At 42.4% G+C, this 20,831-nt stretch overlaps 3 protein-coding genes across 3 annotated transcripts; 1 reads left to right on the forward strand and 2 right to left on the reverse strand.

Annotated features, from left to right (window-relative positions):
• Positions 1-1,912: 1,912 nt before the first annotated feature.
• Positions 1,913-6,454, forward strand: LOC308306281 (uncharacterized protein). The gene is made up of 2 exons (XM_080751184.1): positions 1,913-2,038; positions 5,592-6,454. Exon 2 carries the CDS (start codon positions 5,598-5,600, stop codon positions 6,363-6,365), a length of 768 nt encoding a protein of 255 aa, XP_080607310.1. The 5' UTR covers positions 1,913-2,038; positions 5,592-5,597; the 3' UTR covers positions 6,366-6,454.
• A 3,402-nt stretch (positions 6,455-9,856) lies between these two features.
• LOC308305425 (uncharacterized protein) lies at positions 9,857-12,928 on the reverse strand. Its single transcript, XM_080750226.1, has 4 exons — positions 12,790-12,928; positions 11,406-11,571; positions 10,952-11,067; positions 9,857-10,745 (listed from the first exon to the last, which is right to left on the reverse strand). The coding sequence occupies exons 1-4, from the start codon at positions 12,832-12,834 to the stop codon at positions 9,945-9,947; spliced, it is 1,128 nt and encodes a 375-aa protein (XP_080606352.1). The 5' UTR covers positions 12,835-12,928; the 3' UTR covers positions 9,857-9,944.
• A 1,670-nt stretch (positions 12,929-14,598) lies between these two features.
• On the reverse strand, positions 14,599-19,972 carry asmt2 (acetylserotonin O-methyltransferase 2; the record flags this gene model as incomplete). The annotated part of the gene is made up of 8 exons (XM_080750098.1): positions 14,599-14,826; positions 14,938-15,060; positions 15,332-15,469; positions 16,222-16,340; positions 16,482-16,550; positions 16,637-16,766; positions 18,054-18,228; positions 19,892-19,972. 8 exons carry the CDS (start codon positions 19,970-19,972, stop codon positions 14,615-14,617), a joined length of 1,047 nt encoding a protein of 348 aa, XP_080606224.1. The 3' UTR covers positions 14,599-14,614.
• Positions 19,973-20,831: the final 859 nt, after the last annotated feature.

Raw genomic sequence — 20,831 nt, forward strand, 5'->3', positions numbered from 1 at the left:
TCATGACGGTACAGTTGGTTCACTGGTACAAGGTCAACCTAAAGGAGACCCTAGGAAAGCACTTGGCTTTATTTACACAGGAAACCATTGAAGTATCTCATATAACATTGAATGACAGACGTCATTACCTACAAACTTGACCTTTTACTCTGTACTAAGTCTGCTCTTTCGGGAACCCAGGCTTTTATTTTGGCACCTCAACACCAAACCTCTTTGCCGAAAATAGCCGATCTACAAGCTCACAAGCTTATGAAGCTTGCAGTTGTGAGCTTGTAATCTGCTATTTTTGGCTACAGTTCTCAGCATATGGACACTAGGGTTCAATGTGTTAATATAAAAAGATTTGGAGGACCCCCTGTAGTAACTCTGAGGACCCCCTAGGGGTCCTGGACCCCCTGTTGAAGTCTTGAAGACCCCTGCCCCAGTGCCCTGCTGTATTCCTTGGCTGCGCCCCGGGACCCTTATATAGTATTACCTCTATTGGGGACTCGGGACCCATTTGTGGGTCGCATTTTTATGGGTCCCTTTATTTTTTAAAGAGTGGGAACCACTGGGCTACGTCCCCTGTGGCTACGTCCCATAGCCTGTAGTGGAACCGTACGGAGGAACGGGATGGTGTTTTTTACTGGTGTTTCAGTCCGAGTGTGGGGAAAGGGTGCGTTCGAAAATGCGCACCGGACTGCGCGGGCGTTTATCGTGGGCTTGCCCAGGCCTTACGGCCTGGGCATAAATATAACGATTGCATTCACCACGGCTTCGTAACTCGCGCGGCGCTCCGCCGGCCGCGCGGCCCTGGCCCGCTCTTCGCGGCCACTCGCGCCTGCGGCGCTCGGGGGCGAAGAGCAGGACCAAGGTCCGCTGGCCTTCGCGCCGCTTGCAATGTCGTGGACAATAAAACGAGCGCACCCTTTCATACACTCTGACTGAATCACCAGTAAAAAACACTCTCTCACGGAGGAACACGTACCACGTGGTTTTAAGCTGGCCAATGGCCATGCATTAGCAGATAATCGGGCAGGGCGCAGTGAAATCGGGAGAGTGTATTTTGCAGGTCTTTCAGTACAAGTGTATCAAAAAAGCAACTGGGTTAAGGCAGCGGAAGCTTGTGATTGGCTGCGCGGGCCGGCGGGGGTGTCGAAAGTCGGGGGGACCAAACCTTAACCCGGTCTCTAACCTCAGTAAAACGAACACTGGTGAATGCTAACCTGCCGACGCTGGTGAATGCTAAATTAATGTTAAACTGATCAATTAATCAACGACCAACGGTGCTTAACCCAGTTGCTTTTTTGATACACTCGGACTGAAAGACCTGCAAAAATACTCTCCCCAAAATGGACCCAATGAAATCGGGTACTCGGGTAGCATTACACACTACAGGCTAGGTTATGTCGTTTAGGATTCTCTGACCAGATAATACCCGAGTTTGTGGACGAAGATGTGGAATTTATGACCTCGAGGATCAACAACAGCTCGCTGTTTTTTCTTGCGATTTTAGTTTAATAGCATTTCTGTTCTGCAACCCTCCCGATGGTCAAGGGAAAAAAAACAATATAGTTGTGGCTTCAACATGGCGACAAAGAAATGGACACAAGAAAAAGAAGATCAGCTCGTTCAGATGTGGCAGAAGCGGTCCCTTCTTTATGATATATCGAGCTCGGATTACCACAACAGGTTTTTAAAGGCTAAAGCAGTGCAAGACATGGCCACAGCGGTGGAGTTATCAGGTGAGAAATGTGTTTTTATGCCATAGATAGACCTATCCTCCGCGTGCCTCGATCGGAGGATGCTGCAGCACAGCTCGAAATAGACACAACATAGCCTGATCTGACCATTAATTTGTTTCCCCGTTTGCCATTTTGTTTTTCCAGTGAAAGACGTTGAAACCCGAATGACAACGCTCCGGACTCAATTTTCCAGACACTTAAAACCACTGCCGAGTGGCAGTCCTGCCATTCCAAAGAGTCCGAGGACACTGTGGCTTTTGAGGTCGTTGGATTTTTTGAAGCCATACATAGCCCACCGACCAATTGTGACTACGGTAAGTGTTTTGTAGGTATTTATTTTGGAAGCAGGCCCGGTTCCACAGGGGTGCTCAGTCCTGCTAAGCACCCTCAGTTTTCCAGTGGAGCACCCCCAGATGAGATTTAGAAAAAGTTCTCTTTTTTATTTTATTTATTTTTTCGTTTTGTCTTCTAAGTTAGCTAACAATGGCATGTTAGCTTTGAGAGAACCTGCAGCTTGCGCCTCCCCTCCCCACTCATTAGTGAAGCCAAAAGGTGTTAATACGGCTTCTGCTCTGCACCAGAGCAGGGAGAGGAGAGGCTAGAAAGGGAGGGGAGGGAGGGGTCGGTTTGACAAGTAAGGGTGCCTGTGAGGTCAAAACAGCGGTTTGGTTGGTCTCAGGACGTTGTGTAAACACAATCCAATAAAAAAATACTAACTTTGAAGCTGAAGAAATAACCGCACTAGTATAAAGGCTATACACTCTGTTAGTTATGAGAGGGCCTGCGAAATCTAGCAACAGGGGCAGCCGAAATCTAGCAACAGGGGCAGCTATGAAAAAAATCGACTAAAGCAGGTATAAAGGGGTATGATAAAAGACATATTTAACCCTATATGTGTTTTGGTCTGGATGACTCCTTTAAAGGAGCCTTTGGCATGAGAAACATAAGTTTACATTGCCTAAGCAAGTATCAAAATAGTAATACAATAAAAAAAAGTAGAAAAGGGGGAACATACCTATACAGTTGGAGGGGGGCAGAGGGTACAGCATTGTGTAAACAGGACTATGTCACATGTTGTCCTAATGTACATGTTAATAGTCTATATACAGGCTATAAAGTAGCAGTATGAAATATGAAATACCATTCCTTTTGCAAATTGTCTTTGGAATGCTTTCTGCATAGTAGCCAATAGCCTACTGTGTTTTATTTGTCATTCAATTTAAACTAGTTTAAAAAGGACCCCAATTTAAACAAGCCCAAAGACCATTTTTATATGTGTTTGTTTTGCTATTTTATTCACTGAATAATAACATGAAATAATACAATGTCTAGTCTACCTGTCTACCTGAGCAACCCCAGTTAAGATTTAGAAAATGTCCTCTTTTTTATTTTTTCATTTTGTCTCAAAGTTAGCTAACAATGGCATGTTGGCTAGAGAGAAACTGCAGCTTTGCCTCCCCTCACCGCTCATTAGTGAAGCCAAAAGGTGCTAATAGTCGGTCAACTGTAAACAAAGCCTTTGTGTTTGGATCATATTTACATGCACATGACATACATGCATGCAAGTGTGTGACATGTGAGGGCTGACTGTAGTTTGGGGCAAGACATGCATCTTTTAAAACTTCCTTACATTCCTAAAAACCCACCTAGACCAATGTTTAATATTTTTCTCAACATTTTCTTGTCAATTACACCAATTCAATGTAAAGGAGCCTTTGGCATGAGAAACATAAGTTTACATTGCCTAAGCAAGTATCAAAATAGTAATACAATAAAAAAAAAGTAGAAAGGGGGAACATACCTGTATATTGGAGGGGGGCAGAGGGTACAGCATTGTGTAAACAGGACTATGTCACATGTTGTCCTAATGTACATGTTAATAGTCTATATACAGGCTATAAAGTAGCAGTATGAAATATGAAATACCATTCCTTTTGCAAATTGTCTTTGGAATGCTTTCTGCATAGTAGCCAATAGCCTACTGTGTTTTATTTGTCATTCAATTTAAACTAGTTTAAAAAGGACCCCAATTTAAACAAGCCCAAAGACCATTTTTATATGTGTTTGTTTTATTCACTGAATCATAACATGAAATAATACAATGTTTGGTCTACCTGTTTTTCTTATATACAGTATTTTCTGGACTATAAGGCGCACCTGACTATAAGGCGCACTGTCAATGAATGGTCTATTTTCAAACTGTTTTCATATATAAGGCGCACCTGACTATAAGGCGCACATAATAGACGCTACCGTTGCGTTATGCATCCAACAGATGGAGCTGTGCTAAAGGGAATGTCAATGTCAATGAATGATCCATATATAAGGTGCACTGGACTATAAGGCGCACTGTAGTTTTTTGAGAAAATTAAAGGCTTTTAAGTGCGCCTTATAGTCCGGAAAATACGGTATTTTAATTTTACTATTGAGAAGCAGACTGTTTTATAGATATAAATCCGATAATGCTGCTATACATTCCCCGTTTTCTTTAACTGCTTTTATTATATTTTGACTCTTGCTTGGCAATGTAAAAAGATGTTTTCTCATGTCAATAAGCCAATAAATCACCTTTGAATTGTATTTGAATTGTGTGCCATTACTTTTTGCATAGCTTTTCGGCATCAAGCCTTTCTCAGCGTGGGAGGAACTTATCAAGATAATATCAAATATAATAATAAAACAAAGCTTCCGATTGTTTTGCTAATAGTGATGGTTGGTTTAATTGTCTGGCTGTCATTGCCTGCGCAGTGGGCACAGTGGGCACAGTCAGATATAGACAGGCTACAGGGGGCGCCGCTGCAGCTGCCGCGCTTTATTGGACATAAAACATTTTTAAATATATGGGCAACCTCACTTAAAAGGGGGGCACCCTCAGCCATTATGGGCACCAGCCGGCCCTGTTTGGAAGCAAGCCTATTGGAAGGAGCCCCCCACGTACCACCGGGAGCGCGTGTAACATTTAGCGCACAACATTTAGCCACCAAAACGCACGTATTTCTTATTTATCATGCACGTTCTTAACTTAAACTGCAGCGCGGATGGTGGTTTATTTGGTGCTTATCGTTGTGTGTGAGCCGAGGCGAGCTGTCTGCTCTTTTTGGGAGCGCGCCCCCTCGCCCAGTTCCAAGCAAGCAAGCAGGCTGGCTGCTGATGCATGCAAACAGTGATATGACTTGCAAGTCGCAAACAAATACAAATTAGCCTACATACATGACTGACCGCAATTTAAATATTATGTACAAGCAAGTTGAAATGTTTGGCCTAGAATGAAAAAATGGAGGGGAAGAGGCCTTCACTATAGTAAGACCTATGCAGTGGTGGAAGAAGTAGGCTACACACACACACACACACACACACACACACACACACACACACACACAGGTGTGGGATGTCACACTGAGTATATAAATGTATGTCTGTCTATCTACACTGCTGTTGTGAGGGTCTGATGAAGAGCCGGTAGGCTCGAAACGTTACCACAAGTAAACGTACTCTTTGGTACATAAATTGGAGTGCAGACTTTTATTTTTCTATTTGTACATTGTTTTAGTCCAGCACCCAGGCTATATTGGCGCTGGATGTTCTTGCCTTTTGGCTGTCTTGCAGCCTCTTTGTTAACGTGGCGGAAGAAGTAGCTAGGCTACTCATGTATTTTTTCACTCATTTGTAAATTCCACAATCTAGATACTGTCAAGTAGCCCATTCACAAGTATTGAAATAAAAATATACAAAGTTAACTCAAGCCTGAACATTAACCATTAAAATCAACATGTACATTAAATGTGCACATAATAATAATGTAGGCTACTTGTTCTCTTTCCACCAGTGCCACTGTTTTCATGAGTTTTTGTTTTTATTGTGTTCCAGCTTGATATGCCCCCGCTTGATTCGCCCAACACCGATGAGGATGAGGAGGAGCCGCAATCGCCAGTGCTCTCTGCCTCCCCTGACAACGAAGAGTCTCGTGATCCGGAAGTATCTTATGTAGTATCTTCACCATCACCCACTCGCCCTGTCACACCCACACCTGCTGTGCCCAAAGCTGGTAGAGCTGGCCACCGTTGGGCATTGAGAGCGGCCAAACGGCAGAAGAATAGTGATGATTACCGTGAGTCGCAGAAGCTTGCAATTCTGCGAGAGATGGCCGGCACAGCCAAAGAGGACGATGTGGACATTTTTGTTAAGTCTTTAGGGAACGAAATGAGGCAGATCAAAGACAAAAGCAAACTCCCAGCGTTAAAAGTTGAGCTACTGTCTTTGATTTGTCGTGTCCAGTCTGGTGACAACCTGCCAGGTCCGCCAGCGCCCACGCCCGTCAACTACTTCACTCCGCCTCCAGCACACGGATATCCTGGACATCAGTACATGTATCCTCACCCACAAACCCCTTACCACATGACTCATGTGGGTCCACCACCAATGCCTCAGTTCAGCATGCCCTCATCGAGCTGTACCCCCCAAGGCCAGCAGAGCAGGGGTTGTGTGTCAGAGTCTGTGTCTGAGCAGGTAGTGAGACTCACACTACCCACCATGTCGCCCATGGACCAACCTCCCACTGCAGAGCAGAACAACCCTCTGACTCTGATCATGACAATTGGTCTAGATGGAAAGGGTGTAGTGAAAAGAGAAGTAGGGATGTGACCTGAACGTTTTCAGTTTTTTCTTTGCAGTTTTCATCCTGCAATAGAGTAAAGATGTGCTTTAATCTGAATAATAACCACTTTGACGGATTCCTTAGGTCCAAATTGTACATAAAAAATTGGTTAATTGTTGTCTCAGTAGGTTGTTTCCTTTCAAAGTTATGCTTGTTTCTATTGTTTCCATCTTGGGGTTTCGAGTCAGGATTTGTGTTAGAAAGGGTTAAAAATGAACCCTTCAAGGATTAAGAAAAAACAGGTGTTGAGAAAAAAAAATCAGTTTCACACCAATAATTTAATGAAAAGAGAAGTATAGATGTGATCTGAACATTTTCAGAAATTTCTTTGCAGTTTTTGGCCTGTGATAGTCAAGATGTGCTTAAATCTATCTATTAAACCAGCAAACTCACTCACACACTCACGCTCTAACGCTCACGCTTATCTACGTTTATCTATTCACTCGCTTCAGCAACTGATCCCAAAGTTCACATGGTATTGGCCATTAGCATTATACCAACGGTGACGGAGCCCGAATTTCATTTCTCCTAAATTAAAGCTGTTTATTAGCGTTTTCTTAGCCTGTTGTCAGGGTTACGGTCCGTTCCTCCAGGCCATGGGATCTGTAGCCCCACACACACACCCCTCTCTCTCACAGTTAGGAATGTTCTCTCTCTCTCTCTCATATCTTCCAACGGGTATGAAAAAACTATGTGGAGCAAGCGCATACATTATGCCTTACATTTTGATGCTCCCACATATGCTCCCACATATTCTCACGCACGCACCAGTTACAGTAACTTTCCCCACAACCCACACTCTGCACATATTTTGGAGCACATATCTTCGAACGGGTAAGGTCTAGTCTTAATAATAACCAATTTATTAGGTGTATGCGACCTGACGGTCGCTTATCTCCCGATTAGGGAGTCTTACTGGTTTCTATTATTTCCATCTTGGTGTTTAGAGTCTGGATTTGTGTAAGAAAGGGTTAAAAATGAACCCCATGCGAAGATATTTCAACTTGGTACCTGGCAGAATCTTAAAATATACCCTTCAAGGATTAAGAAGAAAACAGGTGGCAGAAAAAGATCCACCCTATGCGCGCGGACCCCCATTTCCATCTAGACTAATTTTTTTATTTTGACTAAGTCTCCGGTTCCCTCTCTCCCCGGCGGAGGAGATAAACCCCACCCTTCGGGGAAACGAGGAAGAGGAGCTGGACGCCGTACAGAGCCGAGGGCCACACCTCGGCTCACAACGCGTCACAATGTGACGCGTTGTGAGCTTGTAGATCGGCTATTTTTGGTGAACCTTCCCCCCAGAATAGGGATGCTGGGGTTCAAGTGGTTAAACGTCAAGTATTACTTTATTCTCAGTCAGTTCCGATGGAAACGGATATTTCTCCAATATGATGTAAGATTCTAAAAATGAACAGTGTAACTGAGGGGTGCTGTGGATGAAAAAGTTATTTACAGGGGTGCCCCGAGTCAAAATAGTTTGAAAACCCCTGTTTTAAGTTATATTCTTTTGTGTGCGATACATTATTCAATTAAAACATTTTTTCAAAAAGTATGTGTTGGTTATCATTCATTCTTGGCATCATATGCTAGATATTTTCACAATAGTAAGATAGTAAGAGCAGAGTAATTAAGTACTGTAATTAAGCACACTTCTAAGGTAGTTTTACTTCAATCTGCAATACTTTTACTTCTACACTATCTCAGAGGAAATAATTGTACTTTACTCCACTACATGTATTGGAAAACTGGTTATGTTGTAGATTTAGACTATTAATACAATGCATCGCGATTGCCATTTTCATGGATTTTTGAGCGGTGGTCACACCGTCTACATAGCGTGGCCGTGTGTGTATCCGACCGTCTATGTATGTGGTTGGGTCCGTATGTAGCCTCATGTGGTGTAGTACCTTTTCTGACCACAAATGTTAAGGGAGGGGCGCTGTTTTCAGGCCAGGCCAGACCAGGCACACACACACACACACACACGCACGCACGCACACACACATGCAGGGGGGAAGGGGGGGGTAAACCACCGCTCAGTTCACACGGGTGTGATTTTATACATTTGAAAACCTACCATTACTGAATCAAACTATGCTATGAAGCCTATGCTTTGGCATTGGCCAAATTGTCAAATAATTTAAGAAAAGAGATAACAATTGTGAAAATAGCCAATCCACAGGCTTACTTTTGTAGATCGGCTATTTTCACAATTGTATCTGTCGAACCAGGTCCCCAGTTCAAAAATTATAATTAAGGGGTCACAGCCTGATAAGGTTGAGAACTATGATATATTTGTTGATTTTTAATGAGGGCAGGATTCCCAGATTTTTTTTTTTTTTTTTTCCCCAATTCCAAGGCCTATATGCTATAACAATCACATAGTGCAATCATGAAAGTCTTAAACCGGTGTGCCTTGACAAAACCAACAGAAAAATATTTCCCAGAATTTCATGACCGAGGAAACCCGTTTAATATACTTGGAGCAGTGATAATATTACGCTTGAATTCAGAATTGTTTCTGGTAATAGAACATTTCACCAAAGGGGTTTGGAGTAAAACAGACCAAAATTACAACAATAAACCCTTTTGCAAATCCCGCCCCATTCTGCCCTGTTACTATGATGGGACATTAACCCTGGGCAGATTGTTTTTATAGTGGAAGTGGATGGGATTTTTTTTTCCCTTCATAGCCTCATTACAGCTATATAAAGTACCAAAGGAAAAACACCTAGGTGATATTAATAAAAGGGGAAGACAAAGGTACAGTAGTTACATTGCAAAACAGGGGATTTACCCGAAAATATATGTTTTAATTTGTTTAATCCCAGTGGGACAGAATCCTCTTTGCAGATTCTTTTATAGTGGTAGTGGATGCGATTTTTTTTCCCTTCATAGCCTCATTACAGCTATATAAAGTACCACAAAAAACACATCTACGTGATATTAATAAAAAGGGAAGAAAAAGGTACAGTAATTACATAGCAAAACAGTAGTTTTCCCCCGAAAAATAAATGTTTTAATTAGTTTAATCCTCTGGATCAGAGATAGAAAGAGAAGCGCATTGCATCTTGGGTACTAGGAAGAGGACAGAGAGAATGTTTCTCCTCACATAATAGGCTGGCTTTTCGTAATTCTGCCCATTTAAATTATATGTACCCAATCGTGACTCTTAGACCATTGATAAGGTACATGTGAACTAGTTTGTTGAAGCTTATTCGTTATGATGAGCGAGATCGCTTGACGCTTGCCGTCGCTATCACCGTACCGGCCGATCTCCGTGTCGCGCACTGCGGACAGTTTTTGAAAGGCTGAAGCAACATTCTCCACTGCACAAACTCCACCCCCGATAGCAAAAAGTGAATGTTTTTTTCTGGTTGGCCAGTCAGGGAGTCTCAGGGACCAATCAGAAGGCTGACAAACGGTCTATTGAGTTTTATTTCCATAGTATGAAAAAATATACAAAGTTCTCCTTTATAGGCATTGCAGAAATAATGAAGACAAGGTATAAACACAAGCACACCTGTGTTCCAATAGATCGATTGCAATTTTTTTTAAAAAGGTCAATTATTAATGGCGTTTTCCTGCCATTCAACGCTACCTGCAGGTGACACGAAATAATCACGCAGGATGTCACGTTGCTGTTCAGCAGATCTTGGTGGATTCCCACCCATTCCATGCGTCACTGGGAACAAGGTGCCCATCCCTTCAAGTCGCCATGTTCCGTCGACCAGCCTGTGGTCTGCGTCCTCCCAGTCCACAAAGTCTGGCCGTGTATATGCTGCAGACCTGCGCCCACAAAGGAAGTTGTGGAGGCATAGGGAGGCCAAGGTGATGGTGGTCACCCTGTCTGGTTCCAAGGATATGGCAGACCTGAAAACCCTCCACCGGTTTGCGAAAATGCCAAAGGCATTATCCGCTATTCGCAGTGCCATGGATAACCGGTAATTAAATATCCTCTGATCATGGTCCAGCTGCCTGAAAGGGTATGGCTTCATAAGGTCGGACCTTAAGGGAAAGGCCTCGTCACCCACCAGCAAAAATGGCATATTTATACCAGTGTTTGGCAATGGCTCAGGCGGAGGAAAGTTCAGCAGCCCCCGGTCCATTGCATCTAACAGGTCGGAGTGTGCGAAAAAACCTGCGTCTGGGACCTTACCTTGTACCCCAACACTGGCATAAATGAATTTGTAGTTGGCATCTACAAGCGCCATCAATATGACAGAGTCACTGCCACTGCTCGCTGACTGTTGAGGCTGAAGGCTGATGTGTTTTGCATCGAGCACACCCAGGCAATGTGGTAACTGCCATCTGGATTTGAACTCCTGGGCAATGGTACGCCATTCTGCCTCTGTTGTTGGTGTCTGGCAAGAGAAAACAATGATGAATATGATTATGAATAACACAATTTGGTAAAGATGTTTACAGTAAAGTGAGTAAACGCTTTTTATGCACTGTCTAAGATTAAAATGAAGTAGCAATACAGCAACTGTTGCAATATATAGACATTATACTTAACTATATACAAATATGTAATATATAAAACACAGTGATATAAAACAGAGCCCACCTTCAGGAAATCGTTTTTCATGACCTCGTACAGCGCCTCACAGGTCTCAAACACAATCTTTGCTACAGTGGAGGTCCCGATCCTGTACTGGGAGTGAAGGGAACTGAAGCTCTCACCTAGATGGACAAATGTATAATGTAAACATGATGCACACACAACTGCTCATTGTTCACTTTCACGTTTTATTTTCATTTTTACAGAATATAAGAAAACTTTGTTCGTTTTTTGAACCCCCTCCCCCCACCCCATCCAGGTATATCAACAATGGTTAAATAAGATTTAAGACATGAATCAATCTTATAGGCCTATTCAGCCCTGGATCACAAGATCCCCCCAGGGCTGATCTATAGCCTATTATGTAATATATATATATATATATGACACTCTTCACTCTTGTATCAAGGCCATCTTATATCAGTCCTATGTCCCACTGTAATATTAGAGAAAATCAAACCTGCTGCCAAAAAACGCAGGGTCAAACACAGTCGCTCCATCGGGGTAATGGCCCGTCTCATCTTGGTGTCCTGCTTTCGAATCCGCTGCTCGACCATCCCCAGCACAATGTCGAACTCAGCCGGTGTCATCCGCAGCATCTGTCCGAATCCATGGCGATCCTCAATCTGTATAATGTAAATAAATGGTAAATGGTGCATTTATATAGCGCTTTTATCTAAGGCGCTTTACATAGATTGTGCATTACATTCACCCATTCACGCGCACATTCATACACCGGTGGCAGAGGAAACCATGCAAGGCACCAACCTACTCACTGGGAGCAACTGGGTTCAGAGTCTTGCTCAAGGACTCTTCGACATTAACTCAGGAGGAGCCCAGATTCGAACTGGGAACCCTTGGGGAACCCTTTGTGCTCTAATAACGGTTTCTCTACCCCTGAGCTATGCCGCCCCCGGGTGAGTTTATACTTTCTTTCTTAGTAGGCATACTAGTACAGCAGATAATAGGAGCAATCGTTCACTTAGTAATACAAGCCGCAAACATCCGCAATGCCGAACTTTATATTCAACTTTAATATGTTTATGGGTCTTAAAATCAATGCATTTAGAGTTATAAAGGAAAAGACATGTTTTCGGAAGGACATCTTGGATTTCGGGGGCGCCATCTTTGATTTTCAAGTGGCCCGGTTTCTTAAATCGAAGAGTGGCCTCCAAAGATGATGTGTACGTCTTCATGCCTCTGAATTCATCCACCCTCCATGTGTCAGGCAGGGATTTCAGCCACTCCTGGAAGTCCAAGCCTGGTGGGTTTAGGAATCACGCGTTTGTAATGCAGGCTGCTATCCCAGGAAGTCATGTGATCCAAGATGGCTGCCGTGTGAATAAGGTCTACTCTAGACCTTCTTATTATGACCTTATAACTCTATGGTCTAGACTCTATTTTCACGCTTGTATCCTTCTTATTATAACTCTATGCTTGTATCACCAAGCGAACGATTCTCCCAAAATAGCCTACTGCTGTTGGCCGCTGTAGCCTACTATACATACACAACATGTTGAAACATAAACACCAGCCCCACGCGTCTATGTACGCGTGCGGTTATTTGTTTTGTTTAAAACGTAAACGCCATCATACCACTAACTAAGAAGGCAGCGACATGTTTCCATCATAGATAATGCATCGTTTAGTTATAGCCTATGCCAGCAAATAACAATGAAAATAGCCTACTAAAGTGGTTATGTCGTAATCATCACTAGGATTGGCAACTACTAGACTCTAGAGGTAGCTTAGTACCCGGGTATGCGTTTACCTCCAACTCTGTCCGCAAAAGACACAATCCGTGCTCGTCGCGTATCTGCTCCTGCCGGGTCCATTTCACCCACCTTCTTGTTCTTTTCTTGTTGTTCCGTCGTGGTCCCTCGCAGCATAGCAGCGCCACAACAACAGCAGCAGGCTTCATCTTCGAATGGCAAAACAACAACAAAAACGTGCAACCAGTGGTACTAGACTACTAGTTGTAGTAGTGCTAGTGGGTAGGGTAGCGCCGCGCACTGGTCTGGTGGTCTGGTCAGTGGTCGCCCTCTTGTGGGGTTTTATGGGGGACCTGGGGACCTTGCTACCTCGCGAGGCGCCTCCCCCTCACAGGGCCACAGGGCTGTCGGCGAAGAACTCATGTAGTTTGCGAGTACATTGTGACCTATGATCGTGAAACACACAATAACCTTCAAGAAAGAGAATCGTGTAGTGCAGGGCTACTCAATTTAAGATGGCTCAGGGGCCAAGGGCCACAAGCTAATTGACAGTCCTATTTTGGACGTTTAGATAATGATTTTGTAATCTGGCTAGCCATCGTCAAAGAAAAGGTCCTTTTCACGCGAGCATAGAAGTCTGTTCTTGAGAGATTAATGATTTTGTAACACTCTGCATGACTTGTCCAAAAATTAAGGAAACACTCACTGGAAAGAAAAAAAAAAGACAAATGAATACAATAAATGTAGGCCTTGGCCTACCATTTGGGTCCCAATCCGGAATCAATGGGGCTACATTTACTATAGCCTAAACACATTTTTTGTCTTAGGAATGCAACAAATACAAAAAATATTATTGAACTCAAGTCTCCATGACTAGCTGTGTCACAACTAAGTAATAATATAACTGTAGTAAGGGCCTTTCCCCACTAGAGCGCACCCTAAGCTCTCTCATAGACATAGCCCACATTGCTTTATTATGATAAACACAAACAACAAAAAATGTAACGGGAGAAAAGAAAAACACACTGTTACAAATGCTAGGTTCCAACATGTGTTGTCTATTATGAGCAGAGCAGCATGAAACCGCAAACAGATATTTCCAAAATATGCATGATGCAACTGTCCTTCCATTTGACAATCCACTCCACATAACCTGTCCACATAACCTTAATATATTTAAAGGGACAGGGACAGAACACCAACGCCCTTTCTTTTCTCCTGGAGAGGTTTTGAGTAGTGTGAACATATAACACACTTAAACATTGCTCTACAAGATTGTTTTAATGAGATGACAAAAATCTGTGAGTGTGCCCTAAATTGCATTATAATGTGACTGGAATCTGGATGCATATGCTACTGGAATGGTCCCGGAAAGTTTTATGACAGATGACTTTATTATTTTATAAAGGATTTTAGGATTAGTCTGTCACCCATTGAATTCATACCTACCTTTCTAATTACACATGCAATTAGTCAAACAAGCCAATGTAGTGCTAAACTCTACTAACCCTTATACTTAGCAGGAATCTTATGCAACTACATTTTTTTTACCATACAATGGGAAAACTATTGTACTACACAGAAAACAACTACTACAGAAAAAACTACTATTGGAGATGTGTTTGTAGCCAGACTGTGAGATTTCCAGACCCTTATTTGTGCAGAAACGCATCAACAGTGTCCTGGGATAAAAATGAACCTGAGTTATTCATAAAGGTTTAGCTGAAAAAACATATTCACAGTGTGACCATTTTTCTTCTTATATCACACCCGGGAGTTCCCATCGCCCCAAGTATGATGCAAGAGCAAAAAAAGAATGCATGGGCCATGCAAACCACATGGTGTACAAATACAGGTATCTCAACACACAGTCAGGAATTTTAACTCCAAACTAATCAGAGTGAATTTTACTCAATGTCCTCTACTCATTCTAAACCTTCATATTTGACTCCCGAGCTCATTTGATGGCAAGAATGGCATCATAGGACTTCCCCGTTCTACAGACTTGTATGTTGTGGAAGCCTGACTGGGAGAGCATGCTGGAGTACTGGGAGGGCGGATGTTCTCTGCCCTCGGTCTGAACCAGCATGTTGAGCGAGAAGATCTGAGCCATGACAGGACCTCGTCTGTTCTCAAACAACATGGCCTCTACCAGCAGAACCCCACCACCTGCCAAGGAGAGGAAATATACACAGGATTATTTTTTACTTATAATGAACATGATCAGTATTAAGAACTATATAAATACTATTAGTGCTAGCAAAATAATAAAAATAATACCTGGTTGACAGCTGTCATAAATCTTCTTCAGCAGTTTCAGACACTTCTCTTCATTCCAGTCGTGAATGATTCTCGCTAAAATGTACAAGTCAGCAGATGGAATTTCCCCGTTGAAGAAATCACCTGCATAATAACAAAACAGATTTCTCAAGTAGCACAGTTACCTTGTGATTACACATTAATCTATTATGGGCAATAGCATTAAAGAAGAAACAATAAAGAAGAAACACTGACACACAGCAACCAGGCTTTCTTGCTCTATCCTTTGGCTGAACATACTTGATTGGCTTGCTCCCAGAATAGAATCTGTATAGTATCTGCGCGTGCCTGGTAGAACAACAGACCATCTAAAAGTCTATAAAAAACATTTTAACAGTCTTTAAAATGGCCTCACCGGATTGAAATACAATTGCATCATCCTGTTCAGAAAAGTGTTTCTGGGCTGTTTCCACTACTTGGGGAAGGTCAAACACTGTAACTGAGGAGGAGGGGTAGGCTTTAGCTAATTCACGAGCCAGGGCACCAGAGCAACCTGGAAAAGACAGAACCACAACCATGGTACACTTGTCTGTGCATGATTGTATGAAGGAGAACATCAATAGGACAACAGTTTATGGCATGATGATGCTGTATCTGTATTTCTTTGTTGATGCTATTTGATTTTAAGTGGATGTTCCATTCAGTGGCGATGAACATCTTACAGTGTCTTATCATAACAACAGATACGGTACCTGATACATGATACTTAATGAGGTAAACGTGGTAAAATTTGCGATAGACCCGGGATATTTATTTCAAGACAAACAGAAAATTCACATTACTTGTCCTCATTTTGTCCTGTGAATGGAATGATGGCAGTTTAGTGTTAACGGACGCAGGCATGTAACTGGAGGCTTTGATGTTGCTGGGTGGGGTGATAACATATGTGTACTGGTCTACTGGTGATTGACTATTCACTACTACCAGTAAGACTCCCTAATCGGGAGATAAGCAACCTCAGGTTGCATACACAAACTTTAGAAGGCAATGGTAGCTAATCAGGAGGGAATATGGGAAATGGGACAGATCCATATTGATGACATGACGTTACTGTGTACTGTAAAGTTTGGCGTCGATAGGGGCAACGTGGTGGAGATATGAGAAGGGGAAAAGTGTGACGTGACGCACAGACTACAGACAGCCGGTGTGAGAACTAGGAAATGTGAAGCGTAATGCATTCTTAGCAAAAGCCTTTGATACAAGTTCATAAATATACTGGATGAAGTCTAAAAGTCATCCCCATACCTCCCAGATCTATCATTGTCTTGAAGCAGGAGAGGTTGAAAGCTGTCACTATATCATGTCCATCCAGAACCCACGAGGAATTCATCAAACCCATAAATTTCAGCATCTCCTCTTCAGATCTAAAGCATCAAAAGATCAAAGTTCACAATCAAAATCACTTTACTTGTTAAGTACACTACACTGACTGATAAAGCAGGCACATAACTCGTAAATTGGTGAAAGGTTAAATGTATGACACACACAACAAATCAAACAGTAACCTGTAAATAGCTTGAAATATATCTTGAGCTGGTAGGCCAAATGTCTTCTCGTTCTGGTTTTTCCCTTCCCTGTGTAATGTAACATGATACTGTAGTCAACCACAGCTTGAACTGAAGAACAGGAATCTTTTGCTGAATGATTTGAAGCCACTGACCTGACAGCATCCGCCATGTTATTCCAGAGAGGGTAGATGGTTTGGGACTGGTATATGATCATGTCATGGAGAGACTTGTCGCTGCCTTTAGCCAAGTAGAGGTTGGCCACATCACTACTGCTATAGAAAGCTGTTACAACAAAATGCAGTTACAGAATTTGAGAGAGTAATGTTGACCGTCACTTACACAAGGTTTCTGGGATGCAACAAGCTAACACCTGTTACAAACCTTATTCCAGTGCATGTCTGGCAAAAGAGAGCTACTTTACTCTGTTGTCATACAGTAGCTGTTCTAAATGGTGCACTTTGTGTGCAGCAGAAATGTAGTTATCACCAGGCTAGAGATACAAAACACAGACACATCCCAATTAATTTCAATTAACATTTCATTTAGGTGATTTTTGTTTACTTCTTTCCTGACTATCTTGGAAAGAAGATCCATATTCGGCTATTAGACCTGCTGTCTAAAACCTGGGTTGTAACTGGTCTAAAAGTGAAAGTGAAAAGTGAAAAACACCTAAAAACCACCACGTTTTAAGCCTAGTCATTATGTCTAATAGCCCGGAAAATGCTCAGTGAGATGACTGACAATTTCTTGACCCGCTTCCCCGAACTTGGGCAACGTCGTGAAAGATGGCAAACTAAGATTTTCCGGCAGCAGTGTTGCCAGTCTCCCAACCGAGGCACGGCAAGAATTTATGGCACTATGATCGCATAGACTGACATGGTAACCATTACGTGACAAGCGTGTCTCATGCATTTATTTGGCACAATAGTTGTTAGTTGAACATTTAGAATAACATTCTAATGAGGTCTATAAACTATGGTGTTAAATGTTTTATACTACCCATTAAATAATGATTTGTTGCTGATTCCTTTTGTGTGTGTGTGTGTGTGTGTGTGTGTGTGTGCGTGTGTGTGTGCGTGCGTGCGTGCGTGCGTGCGTGCGTGCGTGCGTGCGTGCGTGCGTGCGAGCGAGCGAGACACAGAGAGACAGACAGACAGACAGAGAGAGCATTTCATGCCTGTACACACATGGATTGGACACATTATACATGACTGCACTGGGCGTTGGCGAATGTCATCATCATCTGTAGTAGATTACCCTGGCATGAAGCCCTGCCCTGACAGGGGTGGCAGGGTGGCCATACATTCAAAATGTCAAAAATAGAAAATGAACCAGTTCATTTGACGTCGTTCTGGATCTGAGCGTCAACTAAGCTCCCAAAATGAGACCCGGGTTTTAATCTGAAGTGATGTAATTACAAATTTGTGTCAGTAACACTGACACGGCGGTTGAGACAAATCTGTGTACAGAGCAGACATGTCTGTCTGTCTGTCAGTCTGTCTTCATGCATGCATGTGTGCATGCGTGTGAGAGAGAGAGAGGGGAGGGGGTACGTGTGGTGTGCAGCACCTTTCCCTTCTATTGTTTCCACCTCCAGGATCTCGATCCCCACCAGAACCTCCAGCAGTCTCTCCATTCCGTCCACGCTGGTGTCCAGTGTCCCGGCGACATGCTCCGCACTCAGGGGCTTCTGGGATTGCAGCAGGAGATCAAACACTCCCAGCTCACAGGCGGTGAATATCACCTGAGAGGGAAGTGAAGTTAAATAAAACCACATGGATGCTGTTAAGTTGAGGAAGAGGCGTGTCCTGGTATTTTTAGCAGGAGAATGGTTTGGTACATTAACCCTTGAGTCCCTATTTTGGGCAAACTTTCCCAAAATAACAATATTTTCCAAAACAGCAAAAATCTAAAAGCTCACAAATAATACAAGGGCAAATTGTGCGTCACAATTGGCTATTTTTCACTATTTGTTATAGCCTATTGTAGCTTATAAATCGAATAGGCTTGTTGTTAAAATAGCTATGGATATGTTTTCATATTGGAAGAGATAGGCTTAACACATGGTCAAGTTCAAAACTTCAATTAGGGCAGAGGTGTGGGATTCCAAACTCCATCTAGGACCTAAAGATACATAACTGTGTTTTTTAAGTGTTTTTAAAAAGTCAATGTGTTTTCTGAATGGTAGTAACTAACATTATTTATAAAGGGGGGTGGCTTTGACGTAAGGACATCAGTGCAGGGGCGTAGGCAGCGGTAGGCGAACGAGGCGACCGCCTACCAACTGAGAAATGATCTGGCAAAAAAAAAAAAAAAAAAATCTCAAAAAAAAAAAAAAAAAAGTTTCCTATTTCTGACTGGGCAGTAGGCCTACAGTGTGGAGAGGACCATAGGCCTATAGAATGTCGCTCAACCAGTTCCATTCATTGACTAGTAGGCGGCCTGGCCATTGAGAAAGTGTTACCCTTTTAGAGATATGTAAATTTGGGCTGCCGGGCTATTTAACTCAAGTCGCAACAACAGAGACAATAACACACTGAACAAAGTCCATTCTGCTTTCCTCCTACCTGTAGGATATCCTCTGTTCCAAATGAATAAAGTCCTTAATGTAGTAGGTAAACAGCTTCCAAACACAATACGTGATCATTGTGTTGTTTAAATCCAGCACTGCTGGATTAAGAATTGACATCTTGTTGTCTCTCCAGCTGTAGCATATTAAAACTCATTAAGCAAGCCTCTTCCATAAATGTAAGGCCCATTCCCACTGGGCCAGATAACAGATAAAAAATATATCTATAATATCTACCACAGATAGAAGTACCTGTGGCAAATATCTGTGCATGGTAGATATATATATTTTTCTATCTGTATCTACCATCCACTTTGAATGGAAAAATATCTAAAGAAAGAGTTTTTTTTATCTGTTATCTGGCCCAGTGGGAATGGGCCTTAAATAAAAAATAAAATGTATTTCATTAAAGGAGTAGTTCACTCTCAAAATTATCGATATTTTCAAGCTCAAGCCCCGCCGCATGTTGTTGTGAGCCATGTATTTTAAGGGACACAAGTTTACTTTGAACTAATTTAGCTAGTGTTGTAATCACAAGTTGAAATAGGCCTATATGTCACTATTTGGGAGCAATGTTCGCCTTGTTTGTAATGCTCCATACTGTGCTTTTTGAAAGGGGGGGGGGGGTTGGCATTTCGCCTACCAAAATTTAATTCCTGGCTACGCCCCTGCATCAGTGTGCCTCTCCTAACCTCAGATAACCAATCTACAATGAGTCTTGTAGGCTACTATTATGTAGACCTGACCTACTGCATTTAAACATTTATTGGCTGTTTGATACCGCCTTCTGCATGATAACATTATATGTGTATTTCGACAAAACACAAAAAATAAAAACCTTTGAAACCCTGAAGCCGTTGAAATACTCCAAAAGTTTGAAGGGATAGTCCAGTTCACTCTGGGATAGTTGCTCTGCCATTGATGGAGGAAAATCTAAAATCAAAATTCCACACCCCAGGCAATCAGTTGAAGTGTGAGTGACAAATTAGTGACAGCACGCATACATAGCCTCCTCAGACTATACAGGAATGCGTTCAAACTTCAACATGTATCATCATTAGTTAGTTGCTTTGCCATCAGCTAGCTCAGCGTATTGCATGCAGGATATAAATCGCATCTTGGATGCATTCATTGATTCACTCACCCCGCAGAGATGATCTTATTGCTCTATATGTCCAAAGGTCGGGGGATTTGATAATTTGGGAGTTGAGTTATTATTATGGTTATATAAACAAAGCAAGATGTCGGTTCTCTACAGTTGTTGTCGAACAATCCGAGCCCACTGAACTGTGTGTAACTGACTGTTACAAAGGCACCACACAGACCATCTTAAATGTGCATTTCTAGTTTCAATCTGGTCGAGGGTAGGGGCGCTGTGGAGCAGTGTCTGCCTCTAGTCTGCAAGCATCTTGGGGGCTGCATGTACAGATGAGGATGGATTCCATTCTATGACTGAACAGAAAAGGCATTACGGTGCAAAATATTTTTAGCCTGCAACTACGCTACCCAGTGGCTTGCTTCACCATATTTTCTATATTTTATTTATTAATTTGATCATAGGAGCTCGTTAATCTGCCTGCAATGTGTAAGATATTATCTCCCTATGAGGAAAATATTTCATAGTTTAATTTAAACGGCATGTTTTTGTTACATATGCATGTGCAACAGACTGAATGGTTTGAGAGAAATTTGAATATGTGCATTATTTAAATCTGGATATAATGGACAGTGTATCATTTTAATGGTTAATCCGTTGCACATGACTAATTGTTGTGGGA

This window comes from Nannobrachium achirus (assembly GCF_963921795.1).
Source record: "Nannobrachium achirus genome assembly, chromosome: 20".
In the NCBI taxonomy this organism is placed as follows: Eukaryota; Metazoa; Chordata; class Actinopteri; order Myctophiformes; family Myctophidae; genus Nannobrachium; species Nannobrachium achirus.

Coding starts and splice junctions, on each gene's coding strand:
- LOC308306281 (XM_080751184.1), top strand. CDS start 5,598: ATGCCCCCGCTTGATTCGCCCAACACCGATGAGGATGAGGAGGAGCCG.
- LOC308305425 (XM_080750226.1), bottom strand. CDS start 12,834: ATGCTGCGAGGGACCACGACGGAACAACAAGAAAAGAACAAGAAG. Junction 11,572..12,789: donor AACAAGAAAAGAACAAGAAG/GTGGGTGAAATG, acceptor TACATTATACAG/ATTGAGGATCGCCATGGATT. Junction 10,746..10,951: donor TGAAAAACGATTTCCTGAAG/GTGGGCTCTGTT, acceptor TTCTCTTGCCAG/ACACCAACAACAGAGGCAGA.